General features: G+C 41.1%; 1 protein-coding gene across 2 annotated transcripts in view; it reads right to left on the bottom strand.

Annotated features, from left to right (window-relative positions):
* Positions 1-1,510: 1,510 nt before the first annotated feature.
* Positions 1,511-15,424, bottom strand: part of coasy (CoA synthase) — a 58,715-nt gene continuing 44,801 nt past the window's right edge. Inside the window, exons 6-10 of one of the 2 annotated variants that reach the window (XM_048614539.1) lie at positions 12,946-13,030; positions 10,593-10,690; positions 9,386-9,532; positions 5,317-5,358; positions 3,815-3,895 (exon numbers count right to left, since the gene is read on the bottom strand). In XM_048614539.1, the coding sequence (XP_048470496.1) occupies positions 5,329-5,358; positions 9,386-9,532; positions 10,593-10,690; positions 12,946-13,030 (360 nt within the window). In that variant the 3' untranslated portion in view covers positions 3,815-3,895; positions 5,317-5,328. Of the gene's footprint in view, positions 3,896-5,316; positions 5,359-9,385; positions 9,533-10,592; positions 10,691-12,945; positions 13,031-15,424 lie in introns of both variants that reach the window. The other variant, XM_048614538.1, reaches the window with a different exon arrangement.

The following is a 15,424-nucleotide window of genomic DNA, read 5'->3' on the forward strand; positions in this document are numbered from 1 at the left end:
GAGAAATGGCAGATAAATTTAATCTGGACAAATGCGAGGTGATGATTTTGGGAAACCTAACGTAGGAGGGCAACATACAGTAAATAGCAGAAGCCTCAATTGCATCAGGCATACAGGTCCACACTTCCCTGAAAGTGGCAACATAAGTAGATAAGGTGGTCAAGAAGGCATATGGCATGCTTGCCTTCATGGGTCAGGGGATAGACATAAACATTGTCAAGTCATGTTGCAGCTGCATATAATTTTAGTTGGACCACATCTGGAATATTACATACAGTTCTGGGCACCACACTACCAGAAGGATGTGGAGGCTTTGGAGAGCATACAGAAACAGATTACCAGGATGCTGCCTGGTTTGAAGGGTACTAGCTACAAAGAGAGATTGGACAAACTTGGTTTCTTTTCTCTTGAATGTCAAAGTATCTGAGGAGGTGGTGACCTGGTAGAAGTTTACAAAATTATGAGAGGCATGGATAGAATGGATAGTTGGGAGTCTTTCTCCCAGGTAGAAATGTCAATTACTAGGATAGATAGGTTTACGGCAAAAGGGTATATATTTTAAGTAGATATGAAAAAGTTTTTTTTTTAAAAACCAACGTGCACCAACAAGAAAGTAATGTGAGGACGCATGCGTTAGTAAAATCAAAAACTATATGTAAAATATATTTTAACATTTATTTTTTAAAAAATTACTACAGACATGGAAGAAAGAATATTGAAAATCAGATAATTAATATTGACAAGAAAGTGAACTGGATTCACTATAGAAATACAGTGGCTACAACAGCAGATCAGAGTCTAGGAATACTGTGGTAAGTAACTCATCCCCTGACTCCCCAGTGCCTGTCCACCATCTACAAGGCACAAGTCAGGAATGCAATGGAATACTCCTGACTTGCCCGGATGAGCGCAGCTCCAACAACAATCAAGAAACTTGACACTAACTAAGACAAAGCAGCTTTTTTGATTGCCACTACATCCCCAAATATTCAGTCTCTCCATCACCAATGGTCAGTAGCAGCAGTGTGTACTATCTACAAGATGCACTGCAGAAATTTGACAAAAGATCCTGAGACAGCACCTTCTGAACCCATGACCACTTCCATCTAGAAAGACAAGGACAGCAGATACAAGTGAACACTATCACCTGCAAATTCCCCTCCAAAATCCTCACCATCCTGAATTAGAAATTTAATGCTGTTTCTTCACTGTCGTTGGGTCAAAGTACTGTAATTCCCACCCTATGCTGGTCTACCTGCAGCACTTGGACTGCAGTGGTTCGAGAAGACAGTGCACTACCATCTTCTGAAGGACAACCAGGGGTAAGCAATAAATGCTGGCCCAGCCAGCAACATCCATATCACATAAGTGGAGGAAAAAAAAGGCACACTGTTTAAGATGTTAATTTGGTACAAAATCAAATAAAAAGAAAATTAAGACAGTAAATTTTCAGTAACCTTTCAAAATCTTGAATGCATCTATTAAGTCATAAAACAAAATTATCAACTTCTTGATATAGGAAAATTATTTTATTTTAATCAACACAAGAAATAGAATAATTTTTAAACTTCATGCTTAAAATTACCATTATATGTAAACTTAGCAAATTTTAATAAGTTACCTCCTGCTCACTCCCTCTCAATGTCCTACTTCTCACTCAACCTCTCCTACTTGCCTCTTCTCCCACGTCAACAATTCTTCTCAAACAGTCCTTGCTGCCACCTCTATCCTCTCACCACTGCCAGCCTGAATATGCCCACTAGCCACCTCTCCTCACTCCCTGAATCATCCACTCACCTTGGCACGAGGGTTGATGAAAGAAGCAAGGAGTAGACAAAGGTGTTGAGCTGCAGTGAATTGGTGAGAGGAATAGATGGTGAGCAAGAGGGAAGTGGTGAAGGACAGAGGCACCAAGTGAGAGGTGGTGGTTGGTGGTGGGGGGGTGCACTGAGCAGGAGGAAAGTGGTAAAAGAGAGAGACAGCAGATGGGAAGGAAGTGGTAATATGGAAGATGGGGGAGAAACAAGAGTCAGAGGCGATGAGTGGGAAACAGCAAAGGAAAAGGCACCAAGTGGGAGAGAAGTAGCAAGGGAGAGGCTACTAGGGGTAGAGGCATTGCGTAGTAAGAAAGCAGATAGGCATATGTAGCAAGGGCAGGGATGGGGAAAGAGATGCTGAGCAGGAGAGTAGCGTTGCGTAAAAAGTTAATGACAAGGCGAGAGAGACAGTGACAAGAAGGGTTCAGAATGGAAGTGGTGAGCAGCTTATGCAGTGACCTGTGCCATGAAAGCAGCATTAATGATCAAGTGCACAGCACCTGATGAACTGGTATGTGGCCAAGTAGCTTTGAGGCGACTTAGATTCAGGTTAAGGTTCAAGTCCCAAAGGTGTGTAATTAACATCTCTCAACAGGTTGATTCGAAAATACCAAGATTAATCTTGTATTGGACCTTGATGAAATGACACCTGCAGTACTGTATAGACTCCTGATCTTATATAAAGGATACATCTGTCTTCAAAGGAGTTCAACAAAGGTTCATCAGACTGATTGCTGGGATTGTCCTACAAGGAGATTGAGGAGACTAGACCTATGATCCCAAAGTTTAGCAAATGAGAGGAGATCACACTAAAATGTAGAAACTTTTCTAGGGGCGTTTGAAGCAAATGTTGGAAAATGTGTAGTTGCTCATTTTGGATGGGAGAGCAAAAGAACAAATTATTTTTTAAATGGAGAAAAATTATAGAGAGCTGCAATACAAGGGCACTTGGGAGTACTTGGTGCGAGAAACACAGAAAGCTAATACACAGATACAGCAGCTAATCAGCAAGGATAATGGAACATTGCTCAAAATGAGGACCAGTTTTGCTTCCCACTTTTAAGAAAACATATAATTTCAACGGACGCATTTCAGAGAAGGTTCATGAGGATGATCCTCAGTATGGAGGTTTTGTCTTATGAGCATAGGTTAAATAGATTGGGATTCTACTCACTAGAGTATAGAAGAATAAAAAATGACCTGATTAAAACATATAGGATTCTTAAAGGGCTTGACAGGGTAAATGCTGAGAATGCCTCCCCTCATGGGAGAGTCTAGGACCAGACCACAGGGAAATCAATTTAAGACTGAGATGAGGAGGAATTTCTTGAGGGTTGAGCGCCTTTCAAACTCCTTGCCTATCAAAAACTCTGGGCACAAAACCTTTGAGTATATTTAAGGCTGAGATATAGATTTTTGATCACTAGAGGAATCAAGGATTATGGAGAAAATGCAGGAAAGTGGAGGTGGGGAATGTTGGATGGTGGAGCAGGCTCAAGGGGCTGAATGACCAATTCCTGTTCCTATTTCTTATGATCTTATGGCTTGATAGGGTAGATGCTGGTAAGAGGTTTGAGCTTACCGTGGAGTTCACAACTGGGGTCAGCTATTTAGTGCTGTGATAAGAAATTCACTCAAAGCATTGTGCACCTATAGTGTTCGGTATTCCAGTGGAATTGTAGATATTCAGTTGTGAGCATATTAAAGACAAGAGATGGATATATCTTTGGATACCAAGGTAATCAAGGGTGAGTAAAATTGCAGGAGGTCACTTATTGAATGGTGTATTGATCATATTGAATGGTGAACAAGCTCAAAAGGTCAAATTGCTTACTAATGTGCCAATTCATTGTATAATAAGAATGGAAACAGACAGATTTTGAAATTACAAAGTATCTCCAAATTGATTTGTTGATAATTATCTGAAGTGCCATTGTTACAACTTACACATTGTTGCACAACATACATAAGTACAAAAATATTTGTACTGGGTCAGTCTAAAAGACTAAAGATCCGTGGATTCATTAAGATGTTGAGAGAGGTCTACGCTTTTGAAGGAGTTGCCATGCCTTTTGTACCTAAAAATATATAACAGAAAACAAATGGTAAGATCTATGTTCCAACGGTCTTTGTTTCTTCTCTATCTACTTCAATTTCTCTATCACTATTTTAGTGGATAGGCTGTCAACCAACATTCCCTATAGGCTGCACAGCTACTAGGAAGATCTGCACATGTCAATTGCAATGCTGCGTTTTAGCTCTGAGTCATACAGCATGGAAATAGACCCTTCAGTCCAACCAGTCCATGCTGAACATAATCCCAAACTAAATTAGCCCCACCTGCCTGCTCCTGGCCCGCATCCCTCCAAAGTTTTTTGTACATGAACAATTCATGTACTTATCCAAGTGTCTTCTAAACGTTGTAACTGTACCCACATCCAACACTTCCTCAGGAAATTCATTCCACGCACGAACCACCTTCCACGTAAAAAATTTGCCCCTCATGTCTTTTTAATATCTCTCTTCTCACTTTAAAAACGTGCCTCCAGTCTTAAAATCCCCCATCCTGGGGAAAGACAACTACCATTAACTCTGTCTATACCCCTCATGATTTTATAAAATTCTAAAAAACGCATAGTCTGTGCAGCAGAAAAAAAATAATTAAAGGGAACGGTGCTGTCAACCAAAATTCACTGCCAATCCACTGACTCCCACAGCTATTTTGATTACAATTACTCCCACCATACTTCTTGAATGGAGTCTAATCCATTCACACAGTTTCTCAATCTCTGTTGCATCTGTGCTGATGTTACCACATTCTACATCACTTTTTCCCAATAGGTTTTTCTTTATCCTAGACCAAGGACTCCCCCTCTACTGACAGTGCCCTTGAACATAACCCAAATCATTTTCAGCATTTCTTACCTTTCTCCTCCGTTCAAAAACCATAACAGGATTTTCCTTGATCTTCGGTTCCACCCTACCGGTCTCACCTTACAGCTGATCAACTCCTGCCATTTCCAGTGTGACCGGTACCAAAACATATTTTCTCTCCTTTTCGCATTCCAAAAGGACTGTTCCTCCAATTACTCCCCAGTTGACTGTCAATTACTCTCTCCCTGTCCATGATACCTTCCTGTGCAAGTGCAGAGGATGCCACACTTGCCCTTTAAACCTCTCCCTTTCCACTGTCCAGGATTCTAAACACTCCTTTCATGTAAAAGACACCTGTACATTTTTCAATTTGAAATACTCTATTTACTACTAACCACATAGGCTACTCTAAACAGAAAAGTATCAGGCTTGTGAAACATCTCCATTCAATCCACAAGTGTGGCCTGTGCTTCTGGTTCTTTTTTGCTGTTTTATTTCTGCATCTCTTGCCATCTCTCTGTCCCTCCAACACTATTCTAATCAAGTGGAACCTCAAAGAACTGAGTCTAATCTATTTATAACATTTTTAATTCAACAGAGTTCAACAATTTCAGATCATACTCACCCTACCCATCTTTTACTCTTTTCCTCTCCACCTGTGTACTGACTGAAAAACAGATATATTCTTGACATTTCCTAGTCCTGATAAAAAGCAATTGATCTGAAACATGAAAAGCTGAAAGAACTGCAGATGCTGTAAATCAGGAACAAAAACAGAAGTTTCTGGAAAAGCTCAGCAGGTCTGGCAGCATCTGTGAAGAAAAATCAGAGTTAACGTTTTGGGTCCAATGACCCTTCATCAGAACGTTCTGAGGAAGGTTTACCGGATCTGAAACGTTAACTCTGATTTTTCTTCACAGAATTCTCTGAGGAAATGACAAAGTTGATAGATGAGGGAAGGGCTGTAGATGTCAAGTTCATGGACTTCAGTAAGGCGTTTGAGAAGGTTCCCCATGGTAGGCTGATGGAGAAAGTGAAGTTGCATGGGGTCCAGGGTGTACTAGCTGGATGGATAGAGAACTGGCTGGGCAACAGGAGACAGAGAGTTGTAGTGGAAGGGAGTTTCTCAAAATGGAGAACTGTGACCAGTGGTGTTCCACAGGGATCCGTGTTGGGACCACTGTTGTTTGTGATATACATAAATGATCTGGAGGAAGGTATAGATGGTCTGATTAGCAAGTTTGCAGATGACACGAAGATTGGTGGAGTAGCAGATAGTGAAGGGGACTGTCGGAGAATGCAGCAGAATATAGATAGATTGGAGTTGGGCGGAGAAATGACAGATGGAGTTCAATCCAGGCAAATGCGAGGTGATGCATTTTGGAAGATCCAATTCAAGAGCGAACTACGTGGTAAATGCAAAAGCCCTGGGGAAGATTGATGCACAGAGAGATCTGGGTGTTCAGGTCCATTGTACCCTGAAGGTCACAACGCAGGTCGATAGAGTGGTCAAGAAGGCATACGGCATGCTTTCATTCATCAGATGGGCTATTGAGTACAAGAGTTGGCAGGTCATGTTGCAGTTGTACAGGACTTTGGTTCGACCACATTTGGAATACTGCGTACAGTTCTGGTCGCCACATTACCAAAAGGATGTGGATGCTTTGGAGAGGGTGCACAGGAGATTCACCAGAATGTTGCCTGGTATGGAGGGCGCTACCTATGAAGAGAGGTTGAGTAGATTAGGATTATTTACATTAGAAAGACGGAGGTTGAGGGGGGACCTGATTGAGGTCTACAAAATCATGACAGGTATAGACAGGGTGGATAGCAAGAAGCTTTTTCCCCCCCAGAGTGGGGGACTCATTTACTAGGGGTCACGATTTCAAGGTGAGAGGGGAAAAGTTTAAGGGAGATATGCGTGGAAAGTTCTTTACGCAGAGGGTGGTGGGTACCTGGAACGCGATGCCAGCGGAGGTGGTAGAGGCGGGCACGATAGCGTCATTTAAGATGTATCTAGACAGATACATGAATGGGCAGGGAGCAGAGGGATAAAGATCCTTGGAAAATAGGCATTAGGTTTAGATAGAGGATCTGGATCGGCGCAGGCTTGGAGGGCTGAAGGGCCTGTTCCTGTGCTGTAATTTTCTTTGTTCTTTGATGCTGCCAGACCTGTTGAGCTTTTCCAGCAACTTCTGTTTTTGATCTGAAACATTAACTGTTTCTCTCTCCATAGGTACTATTTTACTATTTGCACAGTATTACTTGTTTGCAGGTCGAGATTATACCACATTTAGTTGAAAAAAAAAATTGGAAAACAAACATGCTATTAGACAAAAACTTTTTTAAAAATTCACTTGTGGTACATGGGTGTCACTGGCTGACCAGCATTTATTACCCATCCCTTGCTGCCCTGAGAAGTTGTGGTGAGCTGCCTTCTTAAACTGCTGCAGTCCACATACTGTAGGTAGATGAACAATGCTGTTAGGGAGGGAATTCCAGGATTTTGACCCAGTGACAGTAGAAGAACAGTGATATATTTCCAAGTCAGAATGGTGAGTGGCTTGGTGTGGAACCTGCAGGTGGTGGTGTCCCTACATATCTGACGCTCTTGTTCTTCTAGATAGTAGGGTGTGTGGATTTAGAAGGTGGTATTTAAGGCTCTTTGGTGAATTTCTGCAGCGAGTCTTGTAGATGGTACACGCTGTTGCTACTGAGTATTCGAGCTGGTGTTTGTGGATGTGGTGCCAACCAAGTGGATTGTGGAATTGCTGCCTTGTGGTTCAGAAGAAGAGTCACTAGACCTGAAAAGTTAACTCTGCTTTCTTTCCATTGGTGCCACCAGACCTGCTAAGTTTTCCTAGCAATTTCTGATTTTGTTTCTGCTTTGTCTTGTATGGTGTCAAGCTTCTTGGGTGTTGTTGGAGTCACACTCACCTAGGTTAAGTGGGGAGTATTGTATCCCACCTGTGACTTGTGCCTTGTAGGTAGTGGACAGGATGTGGGGAGTCAGGAGGTGACTTACGCAGTGCAGTGCTCCCAGGCCCTTGTAACCACTGTATTTATGTAGTAAGTCCACTTCAGGTATGGGTCAACGGTAACACCCCCAGATATTGATAATGAGAAATTCAGTAATATAATACTTCTGAATGTCAAGAAGATTTGGTTAGATTGTATCTTACTGGAGACTTTTACTCTTCCCCAATAGTTGAATGTACAGCATTATTCTTAAGCCTATCAAATTGCATTTTGGTAAGAAGAACTAGGAGAGACAGTATAAAGCAAATAATAACTCTGCAGGGTGCGTTGAAGCCCCATTGCTTTAGGAGCGTTCGCAAAACTGGAGTGAATGGGAATCATGGGAAAACTCACTGCCAGTTGAAGTCATACCCATCACAAAAGATGATGGATGTGGTTGTTGGAGGTCAGTCATCTCAGCTGCAGGACATCTCTGCAGGAGTTCCTCAGGGTAGTATCCTAGGCCCAACTATCTTCAGCTGCTTCATCAATGATCTTCCCTCCATTGTAAGGTCAGAGGTGAGATGTTTGTTTAAGATTGCACCACGTTTAGCATTATTTGTGACTTCTCACACTGAAGCAAACAGTGTCTATATACAGCAAGATCTGGATAATATTTACACCTGGACTGATGAGCAGCAAGTAACATTTGCATCACACAAATACTGAGCAACAGGAAGACAGAAGCTAGGAATTCTGTGCCAAGTAATTCACCTCCAAACTCCCCAAAGCCTGTCCACATCTTGTTAGGAGTATGATGAAATACCCTCTACTTGTCTGGATGAGTGCAACTCCAGTAAAACTCAAAAAAAAATTCAACACCATCCAGGAGCCCACTTGATTGGAAACCCACCCACTCCATTCCTCGGTGTTGCACAGTGGCAGTAATTTGTATCATTTACAAAGTTCACTGCAGTAACTCATCAAGGTTCCTCTGACAACAAGCGCAGCAGTCACACTGGAACACCAGCACTGGCAAGATCCCCTCCAAGATACACACAATCCTGCTTGAAAGTATATCATAATTCCTTCACTGCAGCTGGGTTAAAATCCAGGAACTCTTTTTCATCACTACTGTAAAGGTCCTAAAACCCCAAGGCTGCAACAGTTCAAGAAGGTAGGTCACCACCACCTTCTCCAGCAGGAGGCACAGGCTTAGTTGTAACGTCACTGGATTAGTAATCCACAGCTGAAGGTTACATTGTTCTGGTGACACGGATTTGAAACCAGTCATAGTGGATGGTGAAATTTGAATTCAATGACAAAAAACTGTAATTAAAAGTTAGCTTAATGGCAACCATCTAACCGTTGTCGATTGTTGTAAAAACCCTTTACTTTACTGATGCCCTTTGGGAAAGGAGATTTGCCTTTCTTACCCTGTCTGACCTACATGTGACTCCAGACAACAGCAAAGTGGTTGATTCTTAACTTCCCTATGGGCAATTATTAGGGATGGGCCAAAAATGCTGGCATAGCCGGTGACTCTCACCTCCTATGAATGAATTAAAAGCAATCTTGTGTCAACGTGCACTCAGAGAGGAGCTGCTGTCTTCATATTTCTGACTTCCACGTATTCTGAGTCACAATTGTTGTGCCAGCTCCTGTTCAGTATTTACAAAGAAGTGCTTAAAACAATGATATAAATTGGAAATCTGTCAGATATTAACGGATCCAACCTGTTTCTCTGTGACGTCAGGCTCCCATAGTGTGCACAGGACAACATTGGCATATTGTAACCGTTGGGCATCTGACCACTGGCTTGCAAGCCGCTTTTTCACCTCGTTTTCACTTAGTTTGTCTCTTGATATTATCCTTTTGACCGCCTAGCACATGGGAAAAAGAAGATTTCATTTTTAGGGCCACCATAATCATAGCTTTAGACAACAAAAGAGTGTTATGTTGCAGCTTTTCTCAACAACTAGAATCATAACTAACACTACCTGAGAAGCTCCTCTAAAGTCTCAACACATGCCATTTTCATAGCTTCTACTATTCTAAATTCCAGTTTATAAGGAACAATGTTGCTAATGTTACATTATACTAACAACAGACATCATGCTCCATACCATTAATATGACATCACATAATTCTTAGTTTTCTTTCTGGCTGATTGAAAAAAAACACATGATTGTTACTTCATGAAAAAAAACTGATGAAACTTGGTGGAGTTCCAAAGAAAAATTGTTTTGGACTTGAAGTGGTAACTCTGCTCCTATCTCCATGAATGTTGCCAGACCGCCTAAGTGTCTCCAGAACTTTGTAACTGAGACGTTGCTTTCCAGAAGTCAAGCATTTCCCTCTCTTGCAGTTATAGAGTCATTGAACATAGAAACAGACCCTTCGGTCCAACTCATCTACGCCAAATGACTTTATCCTATTTGCCAGCATTTGGCTCATTTTCCTCTAACTCCTTTCTATTCATATACCCATCCAGACATCTTTTAAATGTTCTAATTGTACCCACCACCACTATTTCCTCTGGCAGCATGTTCCATGCATGCATCATCCTCTGCATGAAAAGGTTACCCCGCAGGTCGTTTTTAAACCTTTCCCCTCTCACCTTAAACCTATATTTATCAGAACACAATTGCAAAAATATCAAATCTCAAATGGAGCAATATTTTATACTGCATCAGCAGCTCACAGTTCAGCTTTCACCCTAAATCTGGCACAAACAGAAACCAGCAAAAATCAGACAATTCAAGAAGACTGCATTGATAACAAATTACAATGACCTTCAAATCAAGGCTGTGTACACTTAATAAAGCTATTGATCTTATCCAGTGTAAAACACTAGGAATACCAAGTTATGTTAAATATTTGAGTTATCAGTAGAAATGCTTTGTATTCACTAACAGGTGTACTCAACTATACAGAACTCACCATCTCCTCAGGCATAAGAAGCAGCCAAACCTCATGAACCATATCAACCCATCCAGCTTCCAGCAAAACTGCGGCATCCACCACACAGACAGCTTTACCTGACAAGAAAGACAAAGAAACACAAAGAAATTCAGACTTAGATGGTGTACAAAATCAACCTAAATCAATTCCCATTGGTGAAATCCTGCAGGAGTTCATGAGGATACTGCAGAGGTTCATGAGGATAGTGTCCTAGGCCAAACCACCATCAGCTGGTTGATCAATGGTCGTCCCTCTATCATGAGATCAGAACTGGGAACATTTGCCGATTATTACACAAAGTTCAGCATCATTCAGTACTTCTCAGATACTGAAGCATTCCGTATGAAAATGCAAAAAGACCAGGATAATATCCAGGAACAAAAACAAAATTGCTGGAAAAGCTCAGCAGGTCTGGCAGTATCTGTGAAGGAAAAAACAAAGTTAATGTTTTGGGTCTGGTGACCCTTCCTCAGATTTCCTTCACAGATGCTGCCAGACCTGCTGAGCTTTTCCAGCAACTTTGTTTTTGTTCCTGATTTACAGCATCTGCAGTTCTGTCGGTTTTTTTTTTAAGGATACTATCCAGGCTTGGGCTGAAAAGTAATAAGTAGCAGTTGAGCCTCAAAAATGCCAGGCAATGGCCATCTCCAATAAGAGACAATCTAACTATTATCTCTTGACATTCAATGATGTTACCATCACTGGATCTCCCACTTTCAATATCCTAGGGACACCACTGATCAAAAACTGAACTGGACCTGCCAATGGAAGTGTGGCTACAAAAGCAGGTCTGAAGTTAGGAGCTCTGCAGCTAGTAACTCATCTTCCGACTCCTCAAAGCCTGTCTATCATCTACAAGGCACAAGTCAGGAGTGTGATGGAATACTCCCCATTTGCCTGGATGACTGCAACTCCAGCAACACTTAAGAAGCCTGACACCATCTAGCAAAAAGCAGCCCATTTCATTGGGCCACATCCACAAACACTGACTTCTTGCACCACCAATGCTCAGTAGCAGCAGTGTGTACCATCTAAAAGATGCACTGCAGAAATTCACCAAAGCTTATTAGACAGCACCTTCTAAACCCATGACCACCACCATCTGGAAGGGTAAGGGCAACAAATACACGGGAACACCACTCCTCTAAGTTCCCCTCCAAGCCATTCACCGTCTTGACTTGCAAATATTCCTTCAGTTTCATTGGGTCAAAATCATGTAATGTGCTCCCTAATGCCATTGTACCATGGACTGCAGCTGTTCAAGAAGCCAAAACACCATCATATTCTCAAGGGCAACTAGGGCTGGGCAATAATTTCTGGTTCAGTCAATGACGCCCATGTTCCACGAATGAAAAAAAAACAAAGTGAAGCAACAGACAATGTTTTAACAAATCACATGCAATCAATTTAGTGACAAGAATTTATATTCTTATCAAAAACAGTTGAGGAACAAAAGTGATGCTATCCAAAGATGAACATTTAATAAGGGAAGTTATTCAGTTATAGACAATGGTCATAAAATATGCTTCATTGAAAGATCACCAGAATTTGTTTATTTGAAAGGAACTGTTTTTGTGTTGATCTGTAGGATCCATTCTGACTGCTGGTTCTAAGTTATATGGTAATATCCTATAACTATCTTAAATTTCCCTTTTACCTGCTCCTTGCTGCTGAGACCGAAAAATGCCAAATCTTAATACTAACCGTCAATCCATCCCTTGCAGACCAGCAAACAATTTGACATAAATACCAGTAACATTAAGGTAACAATTTTATTGTAGCTAATACTTGAATAATTAATTAGATAGATTTTTCAAAAGCTGACAGCAGTTCTATGATTAGTTTGAGAAGGGAGCCTTAAGCAGTTGTGATGAAGCAGGATAATGTAATTGCCAGAATCGACATTTTTAAAACACAACCAACTTTTGACACTGAACCACAGTCACACCTTGCCAGATTTTCAGGCACAAGGTTTCAGTTGGGGTCTGATCCAGCATCATATGTGCACCTTGGCTATGCCAATGCAAAGCTACCATCAAGAACTGTGCCTGGATAACTCATCTGTGAATATCCAGAAAAACTGAAAAAAAAAGTTTACAGGAAGAATGGTCAATTAGCCATCCTTTGCAGGGGAGTAGAGAGTCAGAATTTGGATCTCACTAAATACTTAAATTACAGCTTGGTTTCCAGAGATAAATTCCTACCACAAAAGACCTCGAAGAGTGAGGAGTTCAAGTTAAAATTTAAACAACTTGACAGATCTTGGGTTGCAGCCATTTTCATACAAAAGAATGTTCAATTGGCAGTGCAATGTTGGATCCTTGGCACTTACCTTCTGTCCTGGCATCATCAATTTTCTGCTTCAGAAGAGTGGCAGTCTCTGGCCAAACAATATCTGTTAGACGTTTGAGCATCTCCTTAAACATAAAATATATTCTATCAAAGCACATTCTTGGGACAGTATTCAAAACTTCTTTTATTTGGTAATATTAAAAATTCTGTGTTTCAAGTAATTGAAAGATCATCACTGCCAATAGTACATTATGTGATGGATGGGATGTTGACAGTATCACTATGCAGCACTAACAAAATATTAAATGATCACTGATGCTCAGTTTGAGTTCTGCCAGGGCCAGTTGTTCCTGGCCTCATTTCAGTCTTGGTCTGTATATTTACAAGAAGAGTTGAATTCCAGAGGTCAAATGGTGCCTCCATGTGAAGGGCAAAGCACGTCATCAAGGAGCCTTAACAAAGGGAATGAAGGGAAAAATTCTCCGCACAAAGGAAGATAGATTGTTGGATGTCAATCATCTCCGCCATAGACATCACAACAGGAGTTTCAAAATGTAGTGTTCTACTTCAACCATTTCCAGCTACTTCAGCAATTAACTTCTTTCCATCACAAAGTCAGGAGGAGGATTGGTTCACTGATGATACCATTTACAACTCATCAGAAACAGTCCTTGTTCATATGCAGCAAGACCTGGGCAACATTCAGGCTTGTTACGTGGCAAATTTCACTCACACTATACAAAATGCCAGGTAATGACCATCTCCAACAAGACAGAATCTAATGATATCCCCTTGACATTCAATGGCATTATCAGCACTGAATCCACCATCACTGACATCTTGGGGTTACCATCAACCATAAACCTAACTAGAAACTGCCAGTCACACAAGTACTCTTGTAATAAAGGTACGTCAGAAGCTGGGAATTCCAATAGTTGGTAGAAAAATTAAATGGAAAATGACCAAAAATGTTTGAACTCAGAGGGTGGTTGGGTTCTGAAACTCATTGTTTGAGAGGATAGTCAAGGCAGAAAACCTCAAGTCATTTAGAAGGTGTCTGGACATGCACCTCGACTACCATAAGCTGCAGGTCTGTGGAAAGTGCAATTAGGCTTAGTAGTTTTTTTTTTGATTGGCACAGAAAAAATGGGCTAAGTGGCCCCTTTCTGTGCTATAATATTATATCATTCTAATTCATCTAGCTGCTCGGAAGCCGTTCACTGTCTTACAAGGCTCAAATCAGGAACATGACGGAATACTGTCCACTTGTCTGGAACAGTTCAGCTAAAAAAAGAAAAAAAATTTATAAAGCTCTTTTAAGTGTTTAATTGGAGTGTTATCAGACAACAAAACAGTGAGTTTTATAAGGAAATAATAAGATGGGTGACCAAAGATCCAGTCAAAGAGGTAGTCTGAAATGAATTTCTTAAGGTGGGAGAAACTGGCTTATGGAGCTTTGGGCCGAGGCATACAAAACAGACAAATTAGAAGCAGGAGCCATGCAATACCTCAAGCCTGCACTACCATTCAACATGCTCATAGCTGATGTGATTACCTCACATTTCCCTTACCCCCAATAATTTTTCACCTCCTTGTTTATGAATAATCCACACATCCCAGCCTTAAAAATATTTAAAGACTCTGCTTCCAACAGGCAGCTGAAGGAAGGGCTGCAAATACAGCAGAGATGAAATATGAAAATGTGTAAGTGGCCAGAATTGGAGGTGAGTTGACAAATATACAGTTTGTAAGGAGGAGGTTGCAGAAATAGGGAGAGGCAAGTCCCAACTGTTACACAAGTCGAATGTGCGGAGGGCTTTGAACACAATGGTGAGAATTTTAAAATGGAGAGATTCAAGACATTGCAAGGTCAGGAGGAGTGGAGGTCACCAAACACAGGGTGATGGTTAATTAGAATTTAGTTCTATTTTAGATATGGCATGTAGTGTTTTAATGAGCTGAAGTCTATCAAAGGTGCAAGGCAGGAGTTCAGTCAGGAGAGCAGCAAAACAGTCAAACCTGGAGGAGCCAAAGGCATGAATGAGAGTTTCAACAGATTAATTGACATCAAGTGAAGATGAGTAATGTCAAAAAGGTAGAAGTAAGCTGGGGTCTTGTTGGTTGATTAGAAACTATCTGTATTCTATCCATGTTTAGAGATGTTATTCCGCACCTCTGCAGCAGGTGGGACTTGAACCCAAGCCTCCTGGTTCACTACTACTGCACCACAAAAGCCCATCTATATATAAGATATAGGGTCAGAAGCTCAAATAAGAGCCAAAAAATTGTAAGAAATCTTCTTTAACATCAGATAATAGTCAGAGGAGGAGATGGAGTTGATGGTGCTGGATTTTTGGTCCTGCCATTTTTGGTCCTGGAAAGGTGTCCAGCTTACATCACATTACCCTGGAAGAGGAGGAGGTCTTAAACGTTGAGCAACAGGTTGTAAGTATTCTAGGTTTTAGATTTTAATTAAAGGTTTAATTAATCTATTTTTAGAGACATTGTACAAAAACACG

The sequence above is a fragment of the Rhincodon typus genome, chromosome 30, assembly GCF_021869965.1.
Source record: "Rhincodon typus isolate 14 chromosome 30, sRhiTyp1.1, whole genome shotgun sequence".
NCBI lineage: Eukaryota > Metazoa > Chordata > Chondrichthyes > Orectolobiformes > Rhincodontidae > Rhincodon > Rhincodon typus.